The 22,309-nt window shown below is 41.6% G+C and overlaps 1 protein-coding gene across 1 annotated transcript in view; it reads left to right on the plus strand.

Moving 5' to 3' along the window:
* Positions 1–19,509, plus strand: part of spock1 (SPARC (osteonectin), cwcv and kazal like domains proteoglycan 1) — a 338,530-nt gene extending 319,021 nt beyond the window's left edge. Inside the window, 5 exon segments of the mRNA XM_066668610.1 lie at positions 12,797–12,913; positions 13,198–13,419; positions 13,632–13,694; positions 15,391–15,528; positions 16,876–19,509. Coding sequence (XP_066524707.1) covers positions 12,797–12,913; positions 13,198–13,419; positions 13,632–13,694; positions 15,391–15,528; positions 16,876–17,081 — 746 coding nt within the window. The 3' untranslated portion in view covers positions 17,082–19,509.
* The last annotated feature ends 2,800 nt before the right edge of the window (positions 19,510–22,309 follow it).

The following is a 22,309-nucleotide window of genomic DNA, read 5'->3' on the forward strand; positions in this document are numbered from 1 at the left end:
TCTCACCCATTCATAACCTCTCTCCTCGTTAAACCCTCTCTCACCCATTCATAACCTCTCTCCTCGTTAAAACACTCTCTCATCCATTCATAACCCCTCTCCTCGTTAAACCCTCTCTCACCCATTCATAACCTCTCTCCTCGTTAAACCTTCAATCATCCATTCATAACCCCTCTCCTCGTTAAAACACTCTCTCACCCATTCATAACCCCTCTCCTCGTTAAACCCTCTCTCACCCATTCATAACCCCTCTCCTCGTTAAACCTTCAATCATCCATTCATAACCCCTCTCCTCGTTAAAACACTCTCTCTCCCATTCATAACCCCTCTCCTTGTTAAACCCTCTCTCACCCATTCATAACCTCTCTCCGCAATAAACCTTCAATCATCCATTCATAACCCCTCTCCTCGTTAAACCCTCTCTCACCCATTCATAACCCCTCTCCTCGTTAAACCTTCAATCATCCAATCATAACCCCTCTCCTCATTAAACCTTCTTTCATCCAATCATAACCCCTCTCTTCGTTACACCCTCTCTCACCCATTCATAACTTCTCTCCTCGTTAAAACACTCTCTCACCCATTCATAACCCCTCTCCTCGTTAAACCCTCTCTCACCCATTCATAACCCCTCTCATCGTTAAACCCTCTCTCACCCATTCATAACCCCTCTCCTCGTTAAACCTTCAATCATCCATTCATAACCCCTCTCCTCATTAAACCCTCTCTCACCCATTCATAACCCCTCTCCTCGTTAAACCTTCAATCATCCATTCATAACCCCTCTCCTCGTTAAACCCTCTCTCACCCATTCATAACCCCTCTCCTCGTTAAACCCTCTCTCACCCATTCATAACCCCTCTCCTCGTTAAACCCTCTCTCACCCATTCATAACCTCTCTCCTTGTTAAACCTTCAATCATCCATTCATAACCCCTCTCCTCGTTAAACCTTCAATCATCCAATCATAACCCCTCTCCTCATTAAACCTTCTTTCATCCAATCATAACCCCTCTCCTCGTTAAACCCTCTCTCACCCATTCATAACTTCTCTCCTCGTTAAAACACTCTCTCACCCATTCATAACCCCTCTTCTCGTTAAATCTTCTCTCATCCATTCATAACCCCTCTCCTCGTTAAACCTTCTTTCATCCAATCATAACTTCTCTCCTTGTTAAACCTTCTCTCACCCATTCATAACCTCTCTCCTCGTTAAACCTTCTTTCATCCAATCATAGCCTCTCTTCACTAAACCCTCTCTCATCCATTCATAACCCCTCTCCTCATTAAAACACTCTCTCATCCATTCATAACCCCTCTCCTCGTTAAACCCTCTTTCACCCATTCATAACCCCTCTCCTCATTAAAACACTCTCTCATCCATTCATAACTTCTCTCCTCGTTAAAACACTCTCTCAGCCATTCATAACCTCTCTCCTCGTTAAACCTTCTCTCATCCAATCATAGCCTCTCTCTTCACTAAACCCTCTCTCACCCATTCATAACCCCTCTCCTCATTAAAACACTCTCTCATCCATTCATAATCTCTCTCCTCGTTAAACCTTCTTTCTACCAATCATAACCCCTCTCCTTGTTAAAACACTCTCTCATCCATTCATAACCCCTCTCCTCGTTAAAACTCTCTCTCACCCATTCATAACCCCTCTCCTTGTTAAAACACTCTCTCATCCATTCATAACTCCTCTACTCGTTACACCCTCTCTCACCCATTCAAAAATCCTCTCCTCGTTTAAACCCTGCCCCATCCATTCATAACCTCTCTCCTCGTTTAACAATTTCTCATCCAATCAAAACTTCTCTCTTCATTATACCCACTTTCATCCAATCATAACCTCTCTCAAGCATCCAATCATAGCCTCTCTCTGTTTCATACAGTCACAAATTTCAAATTTTAACATCTCATATCCACGATAGTGTCTCTGTTTATTTATTACCTCTATCATTCAGTTAAAATTTCTCCACCCATCTTAACTACTGTAACATAATCATAACATCTTCAATAAAAAGGAAAACCTCTCTCATCTAGCCCTAACCCCCACATCATTGTGTCTCCTATGTTGTCATAGCTTCTGTTTATTAGAGATTTGCTCATGAAATCACAATGTCAATTCCTATTTAACCTCATATCAGAAATCTCTGCCCATCACAACCTCTCCCCGCCACTTTGAACATCTACTCCCTTTAAAACCTCTATATCATGACCTCTCTCCACATTAAAATCTCCATGTCATAACATCTCTCCACTCTCCCTGTTGTAACTTCCCTCATCCAGTCATAACTTTTCACATTTGGTAATAACCCCCCTCATATCACGTCCAGTCTCCGTCTCCCAGTCTGCCTCTCTGCGTCTCTCAGTCAGAACCCCTCTACTCAAATTCTTCCTCCCTGATAATAGCCTCTTTCTTTCCCTCTCTCCCCAAATCATAACCTCTCTCAGTGGTAATCTCTCTCTCTCTCTCTCAGCTGCACTCTGCCTTCTGCCAGCTGCATTCCATTGCCTTCCGATAAGCGCCGCTGGCCTTTCACTGGGCTAATTACTACAGCATTATGGAGCCTGTGGGGATAAAAGAGACAAAGTGCTTATCCATCATCACAGTCTCACACTGATTGGCCATCAGCCCAGCAAGCTTTCCTCAGCTTTATTGCACTTTAAACAGCTTTACTGCAGAACTTCACCTCTTTTACCACATTTCACTTCGCCACTTCTACCGCACTGGCTTTACTGCAGTTTGGCTTGTTTTGTAGCAGGTCAGTTTTGACACCAACTTTTATCTGTGTTTCAAATTTGCGTCTTTATATGAGTTTCTTTATTGATTTTTTTTATGAAAAATGTAAACAGATAGGATGGAGGAATACCTCACTGCTTGACTCATGTAGTTAAAGAAATACTCCAACATTTATTAGTTTGTTTATTTTGTTTGAGGGGGTTAAATTTATATCTAAGTTTCTACCTCAGTTTAATCATCATCGGTTCCTCTTTCTGGCTAGGTTTATCTTCCCCTTTCATCTTTTCAATTTGCCTCTAATGCTGTCATTATACAGCATAACACTCTTGAAGAAGAACACCAACTGCCATCCAGCTCTATTAGCAAAGAGATTGATGGCTGTCCTGCCCATACAGTGAAGACTAGGCCACTTATGCTCTCTTCTTACTCCTTGCCGCTATAGTCTAGAGCAAACACTTAGGGCTTTTTCACATGTGCACCGCTCCCAAACAAGCACTGGTGCGACCCGACTATCAGGTGTACACAGCGTATCTGCGCGGAATAGCTCATGTAGCCAGGTGTGGTTTGCATATGGCATGCAGAAGAGCAGGTAAACAGAGAACTTGTTACATTTTAGCAGCTTATCTGAGATATGTCCTCTGTCCCAGTTCTGAGAAGATGCATTTTGATGTGTTTGAATTTCCCCTGTGTAAAATCAAACCAAACAAAGGGGAAAAAAAGATCATGAACTGCTAAACTGAATCGGACCAGAGCAAACAAATTACAGGTGTGAAAAAGCCCTTAGAAAGGTTACTTGTTAGCTTAGACCTATGGTATATAATGCCACCAACCTGGGATAATGAGGGCATGCATGCACTCTCTTCGAGACACCTACGAAACCCATCTGACACAGCACAGACAGTTCAGGGTGTTTGATATAGAATGCTAACTGCCTATAGAATGCTAACTGCCAGTTATGTAAGAAGACATCACTAGCTAGAATCATCCTATGTGATGAAGGAGAGGAAGGGCAATCAACCCACCCAGTGAGAGCTCCTGGCACCACTAGGGATCAAATCAATGGGGCAAGCCCTTGTGATATGAGACAGTGCTCTTACAATTTTGAAGAATTTCTGCATCCTGTTCCTGTGTCCACTTCCCATCACATAATGGACCCATGAATTTGGGCATAGTACCTGGACGCTCTGGATACTTGTATATCAGAAGTAATAAAACATAAAACTACAAAAGCAAGAGAGAGGCTTCAAGTTCTGATTTAACTTTAGCATGATGAGTCAGACATTTTTAAGTTTTTGCAACACAGTGTAGCTGGTGGTTGGAATATTATTTCAGGTAAACACTAAAAAGTTACTAAGAAAACTCTAACTTCTCATACTAAAGATCTCCCCTGGCCCAAATACACCGAAGTACATTAGCCTTTATGTCTTCCTATCCAACAGTAACATGGTAGTGTGAGTTCAGCCAGTGGGTTTTTATGCCATAGTTGAGTTTTAGTCGTTTGAGTAACGAATCTGTGATGATCGTGTTTAACAGTCCATACAGTCCAGGTCGGCACGCTTGGTTACCCAAGACGATGAGTAACCAAATTCAGCTTGGGTACTTCGGAATTCTACAGGTCTCTCGGTAGTCGATAATAGGAATAGGAACAGATTTCAATCTGAACTGAGCCGTAATGCACCCCCCAGTAGAAAGGCTTGTGCTTCAGTTTTATTATCCCTTATTTTTCTTTTATTTATCTGCATTTGATAGCTCAGCTTAAATTTTCTGTCATGACTGCAGTACATGTTTGCTAACTCTGTTCTTTCACTCTGAGACAGGGTCCTGGTTTGTTTGAGAAGTTATGAGGTTTCCTGTGGCAGTTTATTTTTCATTTGTTGATTTATTTATTACTATTTTCTCCCTTGTGACGTTGTCCACTGGGGAAAACGAAACACCTCCATTTCTCGCGTACCGAGCGGTGTGTTGGAGCTTTATGCTAGATATTGGACTGCAGAACACACACACACATACACGTACAAACATACACACAAAGGAGAATGACATATACAATACCCCACTGATATCTCACTCGTTCCCCCGGCAGAATGGATGGGATTACATTTGCTATCTTGTTTTCTTTCTGTTTTTTCCTGCATTCTCTCCGTGGCCAGGATTCATATAGGTTACTGACAAAAAATTGTCTTCCCGAATCCACAACTTAATTTCAGATAAAGATGTACCTCAGAACTCACAACATTCCGAAGCACACATGCAAACATATCTCTGCCCACCCACACACATGCAAACACACAGCACACAGCAAAATATCCCCCACATATACAGCGTTTGCCTGGTGAGTTCCTATGGGTCTGCTGTCGTCGCTGTCACAACAGAAAGTCGTATTTCCAAAATGGTACATTAACAGGAGAAGAAAAAAGTTTTTTACTTATAATGAAACTTCATGCAGCAGTTATCTATTCCAAAAAATCCACCATGAAATTTGAACAGATTGTAGGGCAGTCTGCTTCTTCAATTGATGGCACATTTATCTATACAACAATCAGCCAAAACATTAAAAAATGATACCCATTTCTCTACATTCACTTTCCATTTGATCAGCTCCACTGCCCATACTAGAGCATGTGGTATTTCTGTGATTACAGACTGTGATTTATTGGTTGCTTTGCATACATTGTTAGCCCACTTTGGTCAGGACCCTCAGAAGACCACCACAGGGCAGGTGTGATGTGGTGGTGGGTCATTCTCAGTACTGCAGTGACACTGACATGGTGGTGGTGTGTTAGTGTGTGGTGTGCAGGTACAAGTGGATCAGACGCAGCAGTGCTGCTGGAGTTTTATACCCCTCAGTGTCACAGTTAGACTGAGAATGGGTCACCAACCAAACATATGCAGCCAGCAGCGTCTGAGAGGTTGACCAACACAAACTGCAAACAGATTAGCTACTGTCTCTGACTTTGCATCTGCAAGTTGGTTTGACAAGGTTGATGTGTCTAATAGAGTGTCAGTGACACAGTAGCACTGCTGTGTCTGATCCACTTCTACCAACATAACACGTACAAATACACCACCACCACGTCTGAGAATGGGTCACCAACCAAACATATGCAGCCAGCAGCGTCTGAGAGGTTGACCAACACAAACTGCAAACAGATTAGCTACTGTCTCTGACTTTGCATCTGCAAGTTGGTTTGACAAGGTTGATGTGTCTAATAGAGTGTCAGTGACACAGTAGCACTGCTGTGTCTGATCCACTTCTACCAACATAACACGTACAAATACACCACCACCACGTCAGTGTGACTGCAGCGCTGAGAATGATCCACCACCCAAATCATACCTGCCCTGTGGTGGTCTTGTATGGGTTTGATGACTAACTAAATATACAGAACAACAGATTTAGTTTGTAAATGTAAGATTACAGTGCACACACACATAGGAACATTTCAATATATATAACACACACACACACACAGATATGAAAGAGTGCTTTATTCTTCAGATTCACAATAGAAAAATTGCTGTAGCCCCTCCAGCAGGGAAAACAGCACAGTGACAGTATTGTATACGCAATTACTAACTTTTCTATTTATGTAATCAGGAGTATACAATGAGCTCAGCTTTTGAAAGCCTGATTGTTCCAGGAAATATGTGCTGCAGTCTACTCAGCAAAGCCAAAGAAATTACAGCTCTGCTCTGCAGTCTTGAATTCCAGCTCTAATCCAGCTCCCCTGGCCGTAATATTGAAATTCTCCTGGAGATTCTGATTAGCTGCATGGCTAACTAAACTGTGGCTTTCTTACTCCTCTTTTACTATATGGGTGTGGGAAAAAAATGTGAATAGTGAAATGTGAAAAGTGAATAGATGCTTACTTTTCTCATAATTGTATGTTGATGCTTTATAGACATGCACTGTATGTCTAAAAATGTGTAGGTATCCCTTGTAGTTGGTGAATTCGACTGCTTTAAGGGTGACCCATTGTGGACTCAGGAGTTCTGCAGTGCACCCACTGCTTGTATAACTTCTAAAGAACTGCATGAAATCAAACTGGATGCTTTGTTGCAGCTGCACATGAGCATTGGGTAGATGGATATAACTGGATTGTGAATCAATTGATCTGTGTTCTGTGTTTCTAGAAGAGCAGATTATTTGGTACCGAGCAAAGGAGAGCTACCTCTCTATTAATTCTCTTAATGTCAGAAGAGATATTTGATGAGGAGGTGTCCACAAATGTTCAACTGTATTGTGTAGTTTAATAAGCAAATGAGTAGAGATTGGCTTAATTAGTCTGGAAAGAGCCTAAAAATACAGCCCATTAGCTTCCAATGAAGCATCAAGCATGCAGCACTAAATACAACTGAGCACGTTAAATGAAGTTATTAAGTCATTAAGTTCTGCCATGTACAGTATTATATTAGCAACTTAAAATCAATGGATTTTCATTTTTATAAAATGCAACTTATAATGTGCAACTTTAAGTGATTAAGTTTTAAGGATTTTGTTTTCTTTTTTTTGGGGGGGGGGCATGAAAAAAAATCCCACTTATATTCAACAAAAAGCGCACAGGGAACTTGTAGAAGGGCTGAATAAAGAATATATGGAGGTATAGAATACAGAGTGAGATGGATAAAGAGAGGGCAGCACTGAGAGAGGGAGAGAATGGAGAAGGATGAAAAGGAAAATTCCGCATACAGCTTTCACAACATGAGTGCACACTTGGCCTGCAGGTATTTATGTATGAGGCAGCAGCAGGTGTGAGCTCTGTACAGCTACTGAATGAGAAATACACAGACTCACACATCTATCTTTCTTTCTCTCTCCCTCTCTCTTTCTCTCTCTCTCTCTACTGAAATTGAACACTGCAGAGTTATAGTGAAATAATAGATCAATCAAATAATTCAGTTTTAAAAATCTGGGTTTTCTGATGAATAATCCAGTCAGTACGACTGGTAAAGTATCACTGGCGCAGCAGGTTGTGTCGCAGTCACACAGCTCCAGGATCCTGGAGGTTGTGGGTTCAAGTCCCGCTCCAGTTGACTGTCTGTGAGGTCTGTGAGGAGTTTGGTGTGTTCTCCCAGTGACTGTGTGGGTTTCTCCCTAGGGTCCAAAAACACATTTTGGCAGGTGAATTGGCGACTCAAAAGTGTCCCAAGGTGTGAGTGTGTTGCCCTGTGAAGGACTGGCGCCTGGTAATTCCGCGTAGGCTCCTGACCCACCGCAATCTTGAAGTGGGTAAGCGGTTACAGACAATGAAACAAAAATGTCAAGGAATTACTTGAATTAAATGTAAACTGAGAAAATGACAACAGTTAAAGCTGCCTTTTAAAGATGAAGACCACTTGAGGCTGGGAATCCAAGAGAATATAATTGCCCTGACTCTGTCTGGGTGGGTGAGGTGGCCCTTATATTCCCCTCTCACAAATAAGAGAACCCGACAGTCAGTGTTTTCCTCCAAGCATGTGGAACTCATGAAAAATCTCTGCATTTTCATGAGTAAATGTTATGCTAAAGAGGTTCAGTTAGGACACAGTAGAACCATGCCCCTCACATGATGTGCCTTTACATGAAATACCTGTAATGTACCTTTACAACTCAATTAAGAGCCACAGTTGGACCTTTTTGAAAATGTACTTTTGAGGGTTGATTTACACTGTTTGTAACTTGGGAAACCATTACTCATTCATTCATTCATTATCTGTAAGCGCTTATCCAATTCAGGGTCGAGGTGGGTCCAGAGCCTACCTGGAATCATTGGGCGCAAGGCGGGAATACACCCTGGAGGGGGCGCCAGTCCTTCACAGGGCAACACAGACACACACGTTCACTCACACCTACGGACACTGTTGAGTCGCCAATCCACCTGCAACATGTGTTTTTGGACTGTGGGAGGAAACCGGAGCACCCGGAGGAAACCCACACAGACACAGGGAGAACACACCAACTCCTCACGGACAGTCACCCGGAGGAAACCCACGCAGACACAGGGAGAACACACCAACTTCTCACAGACAGTCACCCAGAGCGGGAATCGAACCCACAACCTCCAGGTCCCTGGAGCTGTGTGTCTGCGACACTACCTGCTGCACCACTGTGCCGCCCGAAACCATTACTGTGCTGTAATAATTTACTGTTTGACAACCAAATTTAACAGTCAGGTGTTGACTATGTGGCAAAAATAGCAGGTTATTAACAATTTTCAATATACTGATTAATTCTCATTATGTGAATGCTCTAGGAATTAGGACATTTTCCCGCCTATTTCTGTATGTTTTTGTAGTTTTTCTGTAGGGAAAGTATCTTATACCTTATACCTGGGGCTGAAGCTCCATACTCTCCTTAGTTAGATTTAGAGTTAGATTTCATCTCATTAGCAGTGTGCAGCATGAGTGGTGAAAAAGAATTAGCTCTCAGCGGTAAATCTCATCTCGTCATGTCTCTGAGATTATTGATTCGCTGGAAGCAAACGACTGACATGTGTTTAAAACACTTCTCTAGAAAGTGAGCATTGATTCTGACATGAAAGGATGCTGACACAGTTCTGATATCTGAGAATTAAACTACAAACAATGTACAAAAAGGTATTAAACTGCCTTTTATATGAAATGGTTCATTGTAGAGAAACTTAGAGGGGTGGTAGGAAGCAGGGGTCACAACTTACAATGAGTGCAGTCATATTAAACACTTTAGTGTGGTTCCTATTCTCACAACTTTGTGTGTTTATATGGAATGGAGCCATTTATATCAAGACACTTCAAATGACAATTTAAATTTGCTCATTCACCACGCCAATGAAATATCAGTGCGGTTCTCCTTCAAGACCACCGTTATATGTCTGAGGGTACATTCAAATGTACCTTTAATGAACAGAAATATAACTTTATAGAATCTGTTTTAACAGTAAGGCAATTCAGATATCTTGATCAGATTCATCCAAATGCTCCTTTACCATTGACTGACACTTTCTAATCATTAACACCATGTGAGGGTCCACGTGCATCGTGAACAACAACAAATGAACAAAGTTCCAGCACTGTGTTTGCTCAGATTCGTTGGAATTCGTTGCACAGAGCAGCTGTCAGGTGTTATAATAAAAGAGCTTCTACATTACGGGCTCTAACTTCAAGTGAACCACTGCTTGAATATTTGCATATACACAGGCACCTGAATTCAATCTGAGCAAACTCATTTAGATCACATGACCACAAATCTGATGTGTGTCCAGTCAGTGACTACACAATCTGGCACATCCTCATCCGTTTCATCTGAAATCAAGGGCATTAACAGAGAGGATTTACCCCTTTGCTCCAGTGGCAGCTTCCTCTCCTCTGGAAAGGCTTTATACGAGGTGTTTGAACATTTCTGTGATGACATACTGGCATTCAGTCATGAGAACATTAGTGAGATCAGGTACATCCCTGCTCCATCACTCCAGATAATGCTGTGTCACTACTCTGCAGTCCAGTGCTTGGAGAGGGGGGTCACATTTTGTTTCATGTTTTTGTGGAGATATTAAAACCAGAAAACCTATGTTTGATCATATAGGATACAAGGTGTATTTATAGAATCCATATTATACATTGTATTCCTGTCAAAATTAGATAAAACATTTAAATATTTAACATATTGTGGCATAATAACACAATGTACAAATTTACAACTGTTAGCATTGTTTTGTTTTGTTTGTTTATTGGGAAATCCAGGAATAACCTTTGGTCACAGTATCTTTCACAGACATTTGGAATGACAGTGGCTCAGACAAAAAGCCCACGTCGATTAACTCTCCACCACCTGTTCTATTTCAGTTGATCAACTTTCAGAAGTGTTCACTGTTTTTAGCGGCGTTACTGCTACTTTCATGCTGTTAAATTGCTAAGCTGCTGATGCTGCTGGAAGCAAAATTACGATTCTAGTTGCACCACATTGTGTACTTGCAAATCTAGGGTTAAAGTATTTTAGAGTTTAAAGTAGGACACCAGAATGTCTATGGTTATTGGACTAGTGATTTTTTTTTGTTATTACAGCTGTATATTACAGTACTTTAGACACTCTGTTCTACCCAATAGGACTATTACAGTGAGATTTCAGCAACTGTTTCTGCACTTTTCATGCTGTTTAATGAACTCCCTTTTTTCTGTTGCAGTTCCAGGGCAATATGCTGGTTAATTTAAAGCCTAAGTGCATATACATGACTTGCTCTTGACCACATAACATTTATAATAGTTTCATATTAGTTGCCAAATAATGATATTATTTGCTTTTAAAAGGGAACTAAATGCACAGCCTCCATCACGTCCTGTAAGGTTTCCTAAAATCCATTCCAAAGCATTGGCAGTATTCCAATGTTTTTCATACCTTAATGTCCTCACAAGGGCTAGCCAGAGTGCTTAATAACTGAAGGTTAATAACTGAATAATACTGTTGGTGTGGTCAAAGGAGTGCTGGCTCTCGCCATTGTGCCACCGCATCTCACATATAGCTTCAGCACCATACCAGACCTGTACTTCACTGCACTGAGTGTCAGTTTGGTTTCATTGTTTGAGGAAGTTCCAGGTTCATGGGTCCTCCCCCCAACTTTCTTGTTAATTTTGTTGTTACTGCATTGCTCAATGTTTTCATCTGCCTTTTCCATGTTCTTTATTTGTTGCAACTGGGTTCTGTAGTTTAGCCTTTCCCTCTTTCTTCTTTGATTATTTTTTTACCTCTAAGTGAGTGTGGCACAAGAAGGAATTCCAGCGTTCTTGTTCCAAATAGCCAATAAAAATCTAGGACCTTGAGTCTGAGGTGTGTTGGCTGATGAAAATGAAAGGTAGACAGGTGAAATGTAATGGAAGCCATGTTGGTGGAGACTCATTTAATGATGTTTTGACTTTATTGTCCTTCAGCACTACTTCACAGCTTTTGATTGCTGGCAGGTACTTCTCCCAGGCTGTTTATTGGCTTCTGTCTTCTTCCACCGTTAGCATCCATGTTGTTCTCTGGTTGAGAGCCTGAGCTGTTTTTTCTGCTTAAATGTCTGGAGGGATTTCACATTGAAAATGATGTGTACGTCTAGTCTGTGTGTTCGAGTGTCTACTTTTTGACATGCTCTGCGGGCAACATTAGCACTCTAAAATGATTGTTTTTAATAACCTGCATCTCTGTTACTGAATGTAGAATAAAACAGTGCATTAATTTCTTGTTGGATTTTCATTGGTGTGCTTAAGTGGTAAAATCTCTGCCTCTGATAATAATTCTGAAGTTCATAATGGTTTCTACAGCAACAGGATTGTGAATTCATTTATGACTGTGCCACAACCAGGTTGTTGGTTTCACTCTCTGTGAATGACCCCCCTTTTTCCCTCATCACTCACAGTGTGTGGAAACAAAATTGGCAGTTAGTGCTCCCCTCCAAGCGTATTGAGCTGTCCAGTTTAGATAGATGTGGTGGTGCTTCACCTCTCTCAGAACATGTGCAAGCCACCACCCTCCCAGGCTGGTATCACCCTGTGCAAGTGGCAGATCCAAACAGTGTGTAGAACTGTAAAAAGCTAAATTGGAGACAAAAAACTGAGTACTCATAAATACTTGTTCATGTCTGAAAATATCCCGAGAATGTCAATACGTTTGATTACTTCAGTATATTACTTAAGCACAAAAACTCCTGGATCACATAATGCAGCTTACAAATGGACCATGGAGTTAAACTCACAACCTCTTTATGAGGGGCTGAACCCACAGCACCAGCAGGAATCCGGTAAATGGGAGCTGTCATTTCACATGATTTTCCTTGACTTTCTCTAATTTTGTGCAATTGGATTTCTTTTTATTTCATCTTCCCAGAAATATCTTCTGAAAAGTACATTATTTGCGCTTAATGGACAATTTTGAAAGAGGGTAAACTAAATGAAATTTGAACTCTGACCTTTGCAAAATGAGTTTCATTTTATTGCTGTAATTTTACAGGGTGAATGATGCTTTTCTGTTTCCAGTGGAATTTCCCAGTGTAAAAAAACAGTATTTTTTTGTACATTTAATGTGTGTGTGTGTGTGTGTGTGTGTGTTTGTGTGTGTAGCCTGCAGTGATGCTGATCTGAGGAGTCTGGCCTCCAGATTGAAGGACTGGTTTGGTGTGCTGCACCTGGACGCCAACCGAGATCTGAAGACGTCTCCCAATGACAACGCTCAAGGACGTATGTAGTGTGTGTGTGTGTGTGTTTGCTCTAACAGTGTTATGCTGTTATTGGTGGAGTCTTTATACATTTTCTCTCTCTCTCTCTCTCTCTCTCTCTCTCTCTCTCTCTCTCTCTCTCATTCTCTCTCTCTCTCTCTCTCTCTCTCTCTCTCTCTCTCTCTTTCTCTCTCTCTCTCTCATTCTCTCTCTCTCACTCTCTCTCTCTCTCTCTCTCTCTCTCTCTCTCTCTCTCTCTCTCTCTCTCTCTCTCTCTCTCTCTCTCTCTCTCTCTCTCTCTCTCAGGTTTTGACACCAGCATTCTGCCCATATGTAAAGACTCTCTTGGTTGGATGTTCAATAAGCTGGACATGAACTATGACCTATTGCTTGACCAATCAGAGCTCAGTGCTATCTACCTGGACAAATATGAGCTGTGCATGCGGCCACTTTTCAACTCCTGTGACTCCTTTAAAGACGGAAAACTCTCCAACAATGAGTGGTGCTACTGCTTCCAGAAGCCAGAGGGTAAGAGAGAGAGAGGGTGGGGGAAGGGAGCAACACAGAGAGAGAAAGAGAAGGCAGAGAGGAAGAGCAAAAGAGGCTCAAAGGAGAGACAGAGTGAGAGAGAGTAATTTTATTTGGCATTGGATTAACCAGGTTTGAAATGCATTTATGAATATGGCTATTCGTTGTGTGTGTGTGTGTGTGTGTATGTGTGCGTGTGTGTGTTTCTGCAGGTCTGCCCTGTCAGAACGAAATGAACAGGATTCATGCTCAAAGCCGACGGAAGGCTCTCATAGGTGGGTTTACACTTGTCAGTCATTAAGCCTGAGATTTATTTCACCTAATATAACGAACAGGTTTTAATTTCCAACATCCATTAGAAGCAACAGACTCTGTGTGCGTGTTTGTGTGCGTGTGAGTGTGTGTGCGTGCGTGTGCTGCAGAAGCCTTGCAGGAGTATAGTTATAATTGATTTGAATTCTAATGGCTCTCAGTGTGATTTATGTGCATCCGCACTTGATATTTTCCTCAGTGATCAATAACGCTGGCTCTGGCTGACACCTTAGCCCCGAGTGCCCGCCCCCGGGCCTGTGCAGCCCAATGGGCATCAATAATCCAGCACAATCATAAGTGTTTCATAGCTCAGCTGACAACACTGCCTGGAAAACAACAACCTGAGCGCGTGCTAGTGTGTTTGTGTGTGCACTCGTGTGTGGGAGTCACATTTTAGAAAGGGAAATCCAATCAGTGTTCTTTATATCCAGTCCCTAAGGCCAGTGATGTGCTGCAGCTGTCCCACTCAGGCGGATGCTAAAGAAAGAGGAGTCTTCCTTTGCCCATTCTTCTCTGGTATCTGTATTGATGCTGGGCAGCAGGTGGAGGAGCTTAACCATTCAGTGTTTAATACCAGCATTCAGCATTTCAGGCACTTTACTCAATTATTATTTAAATATTTATTCAATTTACATTGCGTACTGTTTAACGCTCTTAAAGTATTAATGCTCCTTTAACGAGAAATATTATTAACACCACTACATTTTCTTATAGCCCCTTTTATTTTTTTTTGACCCCTCAAGCTAGCCACAGAACCAGACCTTGCATGCACCCATAAAATTTCCTTAAATTATCATAACCTTTAAATCATAATAAAATAACTCCTCTTCAACTTCCCTAGCAGAACTGTGGAGGTGATTACATTGGTAGAATCTGCATTCCTGTGCATGCTAATGAGCTACATGTGTAAAGCTGAACAGCATGTAAGAGGAGGCACTTATGTGCACATAAGCTGTAAGGTGCAGAAGAGAGTAATACTTCTCCTACTTTGTTTCTCGATTTAGAATAATGAGAAATGTTTTGATGGGTTTCATCTCTGACCTCGCAACGTAGCACAACAATGGTATCTGAAAAGTTGATTTAATGCATGTTAATACCTGCGAAAGTTGTGTTCCAATTACTCAACTGTGAGATGTATAATTGTATTATATTATTAATGTATCATGTTGATGCTGCCTTGTCAAAGCCTTGTCATTCCATTTAAGCTGTTTGGAGGTTTTCTGCATTTAAGGTTTGACAACAATAGCTGCCTTTAAGTTATTCTTTGGTCATTTGTGGAAATAATGAACATCACTTACATTTCTACAAAAGATTTTCATTGTCTGACGTTGCAAGTCAGTCCTAAGGGTTGACTGGAACCTGTCAATAGAAAAATGGCACTGGGATATTGGCAAAAGTTGCAGACAGGATGAGACTTTGTACCCTTCTAACTGAAATCTCTCTCTCTCTCTCTCTCTCATTCTCTCTCTCTCTCTCTCTCTCTCATTCTCTCTCTCTCTCTCTCTCTCTCTCTCTCTCATTCTCTCTCGCTCTCTCTCTCTCTCTCATTCTCTCTCTCTCTCTCTCTCTCGCTCTCTCTCTCTCTCTCATTCTCTCTCTCTCTCTCTCTCTCCCTCTCATTCTCTCTCTCTCTCTCTCTCTCTCTCTCTCTCTCTCTAGGAGCGTATATACCCCGCTGTACAGAAGATGGCTACTTTAAGGCTACACAGTGTCATGGCAGTACAGGGCAATGCTGGTGTGTTGACAAATATGGCAATGAGATCGCAGGGTCCAGAAAACAAGGCAACCCCATCTGCGGTAGGTTACATCCCCATAGCCCCCAGTAACACACTCTAGTGATTACACTGCAATTGCTCCATTAAAGCACACAATACCGTACACTCATGGCCCATAACATCATGCGCTGATTGCTGTGGGCTGTGCCCTTTGAGACACCTACTGACGTTATGGAATATAGGGTGTCTAGGGGAAGCACATGGACTTGTACAGTGGTGTGTGTGTGTGTGTGTGTGTGCATGCAGAAAATGTAGTGTGCTTGTTTTATGAGATATCTGAAGGCCCATAAGTCAAAACAGTGCTGTTTCGCTGTGTCCCATCACAGTAAAAGACTATAATAGATAAATAATGCCGTTCTCTTTTCCTGCTCTACTGGCTATCCATTCATCTCCCTCACCCCATCTCATATCTATCTAACAGCTGTTCCTCCTGCATCGACCCATTTCACCACCCCTTGTGTTTGTGTTTGTGTGTGTATGTGTGTGTGTGTATGTGTGGGCATATTAGTTCTCATAGGTTTTCCAGACCAAACATTACTCCAACTACAGTAAATCAGCATTGACCTTAGAAAAAGATTACTAAATACGAGTTGTTACATATACAGCACAGTGCCATGCACAGAGATGTCTTTCAACATATCAAGCCAAAGCAGCGAGCAGACTACATGTTTGAATATTTTCAATGAGTCTCTCATGCAGTTCATGCACAAGAACATTAGGTACCTGTTGGATCAGTTGTTTTGGAAAACATCTGCTCCATCCGATTACTAAGGCAATGGATGGTGCTCTACAGTTCCAGAAAACAAACTTCTAGCTAAAATGGAGCACACTTGTGGTGGTGGGGCTTAATACCCCTCCCTCCAGCTTGCACTTGACATTGAGCAGGGTGATCTTAGGCTTGCCTGCTGCTGCTCAAGTGTGTCCCAGTGTATTTTATGCTTTTCTATGAAGATTATGGGAACAGGGCTTACACAACTGAACATCAGTTTCTACTATGGGTATACCAGCTTGTTAGTGTTTACATCTTTTGAACATGTGGATATAATGGGGCATTAAATATGTTAGATATATTATTACATAAATGTGCTTACTGAATATGATCGCTGTCCAATAAAAAACGGGCATCTCCAAAAACAGTAACATTACAGGAGACTGAAAAAACCTTTATACCTTTCGGAGGAAGTCAACGTAAAGAGTTTATTCCAAGTGATTGTGGAGCATTTCTATTGGTCCATTAATCAGTCATTAATCTGAAGGACAGTTGTTGTGTTCATTTGTTTTCATTTAACAGCAACGATATGTGTTATGTGTATGACTCCATGACTTGGCATTGTATAATAAACCTTTGTCTGTGTGGGTGTGTGTGTAGAAGAGGATCAGGAGATTTCGGGGGATTTTGGCAGTGGAGGAGCTGTGGTTCTTCTCGATGACCAAGAGGAGGAGGAGGTGGAACCACAGCAGCACGGCCGGCGCAGACAGAAGGAGAAACGCGGTCGGCTCCGCCCCCGCGGGGCCATCGAGGACGATGAAGATGAAGAGGATGACAAAGAGGATGAAATGGGTTATATCTGGTAGCTCCGCCCCCTCGTCTTCTAACTGGCCAACCAGGGACCCCCATTGAAATGCAAAGTTCTGAAGCCATTCCAACTTCACAAACCTGGACCTGTCCCTCTGATTATAAACTCCACCTCTATACATGACCCCGCCCAACAGAGCTCATCTTACAGCCTGCTTTATGTCTTTCTGACATTTCCTTCTTCGTTTTTTCCTCCTCTTGTCTGATTTCTGGTCTTCTTTTCTGTTTATCCTTCCAACAATATCAAACAGTTGGAGTTAGCAAAGACTCATAACGTTATCAACTATGTTATCAATCAGCTGCATTCATTCGCTCCTGGGCTTTTTCCATCACTTGGAAATGGCAAACAGTTCTGAACATCTCTTATGTTCTCTCTCTCTCTCTCTCTCTCTCTCTCTCTCTCTCTCTCTCTCTCTCTCTCTCTCTCTCCCCTTTTTATTTTCTCTGGTTTGTTATACAGGAATCTGTAGCCCTTTTCTTTTTCTCTGTCGAGCTTCTAGTGTGAAAATCCGAAGCCATCTGAGAGCTGTGGCTGTAAATATTTCTCTTTCTCTTCAGACAGATGAGGTGCCTTGCCCTCCTCTGTCTCCCTTTGTCCCAGAGTCTCCCACCCAGGCCTTCTAGAAGTTTCCTGAATATACAATTGTCCTGGATATAGAAGGTATTTGGTTCTAGAAGGTAAAAAGAGCTCTGGAGGGCTCTGTAGTGTTCCGGGAGGTCTAGGGTGATCCTCGTTGGGCCTATGCATGTTCCCCACTGTGGAGGCAAGGAGGAGGTTCAGTTGGTAGCTGATGAAAAGCCAATGAGCATAAGAGGCATTTTATTTCGTGATAACACTGTTGTTCGCTTCTGCTCCGCTTCATTCTGTTGTTGTATTGCTGCAACAGAGCTACAAAGAGTCTGTGTTTGTGTGTGTGTGTGTGTGTGTGGGTGTGTGTGTGGGTGTGGCTGTGCATGTGTCTTTCAGAAAATCTTAAGAACAAATAACACACAACTTTATCCAGAAGTTTCACAAACAGAGTTTTTAAAGTTTAAGACAAACGCTATTTCAAGACAGACACTTTTTTGCTGTAATTCCATCATTAATCCATTTACTCATTGCTATTTATATATTGCTAATTTTCCCACTATCCTCACTCTAAGACACTTATCAGATGGCAGAATTTATAAGAGAGGTCATGACCATTTCTCTCTGAGCGAGTATGTGTGTGTGTGTGTGTCTGTGTGTGTCATGTCTGCTGTTCCATAGAGTCCAAGTCCTGACAGACCATCAGGTCACTCAGTCTGCCCTTTTCACAGCTCCACTAAAAGCTCTTTGGCTCAGAAACAGGAGAAAAGGAAACACAGGGAGCAATAGAAAACGCCTTACTGTTTCTTCAGTGTCACACGGGGTGCTGTTGTTAACCTGACGGCGGCGCTTTTGTTGAAGAAATCACGCTTGATCAAAGTGGAAGCAGCCACCATTTTATTTTGACAGTTGCTTGGGGGAAATGGAAGATACAAATGCTTTTTTCTGTCTGCAGTCCTGCACCATAAGCTGTGTGTACAGAACAGAACACAGAACTCCATCTGCCTCTGCTTCTATCCTTCTTTCTTTGCTCGTATTTGTGTCCTTTTCTCCAGTTTATCATTCAGTCCTGCGTCTTTAGTGCTGGCAGATGAATGTGCACCATTTATCCTGGTGTCGAGTCAGTTATTAAGATTTTGTTCGTTCTTTCTTTCTTTTTCTTTCTTTCTTTCATCCCTTTCCCCTCTATCATTCAGTAATAATTCACATCACAGCTGTGAATACAGTGGTGTGGGATGAATATGCAGCATTAAACCTAGTGACACAAAAATTCAAATGTAATTTTTTGGATTTTTGTTTACTTTTATATAGTGATTTTTTTATTTGCCGCCTTTTGTTGTTTCTGATTTTCCACTCCCGTTTTTCTCCTGTCTTGCTACGTGATTCATACATGAATAGATAATGGAGGAAATGCAGCATCAAGCTTTTATTCTTTTTCTTTCTTCCTTTCCTGTTTTTGCACCCTTAATTCCGCTCCATCTTTCAATAATGACTCCCATTACAGCTGCTCATATACTACTCTATAGTGGTGGCGGATGGATATGCAGCATTAAGCTTGGTGGCACGTTGGTCATTAAGTAGTCCTCTCTGATTTAAGGGGATGGGCTTGGAGTTGAAGGGCTGTTAAACCTGGTCTGTATGGAACAGACGTGATCGAGAGAAGGGTTTAATAAAGCCAGTTAGACTTGTCAGAAACACATGAGCTTAATCATGTTCCCTTCTCTGGTCTGTGATCAGCAAGGAGACAGATTACAGCTCACTTTATTACTGATAGCAGCACAGACTGTCTGATTATATCACTTTAGATCTCTCTCTCTCTCTCTTTCTCTCTCGCTCTCTCATTCTCTCTCTCTCTCTCTCTCTCTCTCTCTCTCTCTCTCTCTATCCCCCCCTCTCTCTCTCTCTTTCCCTCTCTCTCTCTCTCTCTTTCTCTCTCTCTTTCCCTCTCTCTCTCTCTCTCTCTCTCTCTCTCTCTCTCTCACACACACACGCACAAAAACTGTCCCATGAACACACAGGTTTTTATCTTGTTAATGTGTCAAATCCTGTCATCTGTGTTTTGTTTAGTCAAACTTCCCCCTGAGGAATTTATCTGTGTGTGTGTGTGTGTGTGTGTGTGTGTGTGTGTGTGTGTGTGTGTGTGTGGAAGGAGAACAAGAGAAGGAAAGAGATAAATGATGATGGTGGTGTTGATGGTGATGATAATATGGCCCATGATCACAGGGACTGGGGGATGATAGGTAATGAAAGCTGTTAGGCACCATGAAAGAAAGCCAAATCTGAAGTGTCACTCTCTCTTTACTGGGTCTTTGGTTCTCTCTCTCGCTCTCTCTATCTCTATCTCTGTCTCTGTCTCCTCTCTCTCTCCTCTCTCTCACTCTTTGCCTCCCTTTCTCTGACTTGAGCCCTATTCGGATGAGATTAGTTTCCCATGGGGAGCTGGGGTAATGTCATTTTTCCACAAGACGTCTGTAATGTTTATGGTGCATTTGCAGTAGATAAGAAATCTTAGTGAAAATAACAGAGATGCGAGGGACTACTCCATCCACGCTTTGCCATCACACAGTGTGGATCATACACAGCAGAGCTACTCAAGTTTTTAGACTGTCACAACTGTGACCTTATTGTCAAAAGGGTAGTCCTTCACACAGTTATCCTATCCTCATCAGATATCACTAAGCGCCTCTTTTACCTCCTTCATTCTTGAGAAAACCAGTGAACAACTCCTTTTCCCCCGAGATATGACGCAATGTTCCCCCACATGTCAATTCTGATGGGATTAATGTGACCTGGGGTTATTTTGTTGCTTGTTTTACAGTAGGTAAAAGGCTCAGGAACCCTTCCTGTAACAGGAGCACACACACACTCCAGAACAATGACTGAAATCTTTATACAGGATCAAAACCCACTGAGATGTACTGGTAATAATTACTTTACCCCTCGTACGCTTGGAAAACTAATCCCATCCAATTAGGGCTTTGGTTTTTCTTCAGATGGGTCTCATGTACTGTCACATGTTACTGGGTTTGTAACATAATGTTTCAAAAGATGTACATATACATAATACATATGTTTAAAATATCTTTCTAAATGATCTATATGGCTTTCAACTGGCTGTGATTTCATCATCTGTACCGGACAGCATATTGACCTTCAATCTTAAAGCCATTACACACCGAACACAAGGCAAGGCGTTATTACTGTTTGTTTGTTTGTTTGTTTGTTCAAAACCACACACACATCTTTCTTGTTTTATTACACGGCGTTCACGGCTCAAATAAAATGAACAAATGGGCACAATCTCATCTGACAGAAAGGCTTCCTTTTCTTCTTGAATTGTGCAAAGGGAGTGTGTCAGGTTCGTCGCAAACAAACAAAAGGGTACAGACTGTTTAACCACTCGTGTACAGCTTGGATGTCCATAACAGTTGGACCTGTTTTTGTGAGCACATACGGGCAAATTAATCTTTTTTTTATGCTTGTCAAATAGTCCAAGGTGCTGGGAAACAGTCAATCCATAATTGAGGCTGTCAGCCACACCTCAGCACCTCAGACAACAGGGATTGGTCGATTGAGTTTATGTCACTTGTGAATGTTTGCAAAAAGGAAACGGATGTTTCTAGAACCAATGTTGATTTTTGTTCTGTCCAAAAAAAATAAAATAAATCACATTCTCTGTGCAACATACAGTGGCCTGAAAAAGTATATGGACACTTGTTAAATCACTTATTTAAGTTATTATTAAGCTGATGGTACCCTGCTTGGAGAAAGCATGGAGAAGAAATCCGGATTCTGTAAAGCACACAAGTCAAATTGTCAGTGTCTGTTTTTTTTTTTTTACTGTGGTGTTGATGAGCTTGGCATGAACAACACCAAAACATTTCTGTATGCAAACCTACAGACGTCTGCAAAGAAACTCCTCAAGCGATAATGATCTGAACATACACCAGCTGCTTTTCTAAGAGAATAGTTTACCACAAAGTAAATGACAGTTTTGGAGTGGTCTGTTTAAAATAATGACACCGGTTTTACTTTTATTCTCCGTATAAAATGAAGTATGGCGCAATTTCCCATGTACTCTTGAGGGCCACTGTATCATTAGTCATACACATGTTCACAGTGATGCCCAACTATCTTGCACCTGGTGTGTAAAGGCCTTAAGACCAGTATTGATCTCTGATTCAGATTCAGAAATGCTTTATCGATCCCAGAGGGAAACTGCTGTTGTTGCAGAATAAACACTCTAATAATAATTTTAAAAAAAGAGGAAAATGTACACATTTACATTCTTAAAAATACAGTAAAGTGGCATCTTTACATTGATGACTAATCTATAAATTCTCTTACACATACTCATACATATAGTCTCTTCAATTTGCTGTCCTGTCTGACCTCAGAATGACTGTATTAGGAATATTATGCACATTGGCACTGACTGGTTGACCTTTTTTCTTTTTATTTTAATTTTTTTTAAATAGTGACCTTTAGCCTCTGACTACCTTTCCCACTCGTCAATGCTTATGGTGTCCGATGCCTGGCCTGCTCTTGTATAAAGCTTCTTTTGGTCTGCTACTGTAAAAAGGCTATGTAATCACTTCTCTCGGAAACACACTCAAACACAGATGACAGTCCTGCTACGCTACTGCAGACCCCACTGAT

Source organism: Hoplias malabaricus, chromosome 4 (assembly GCF_029633855.1).
Source record: "Hoplias malabaricus isolate fHopMal1 chromosome 4, fHopMal1.hap1, whole genome shotgun sequence".
Taxonomy (NCBI): Eukaryota; Metazoa; Chordata; class Actinopteri; order Characiformes; family Erythrinidae; genus Hoplias; species Hoplias malabaricus.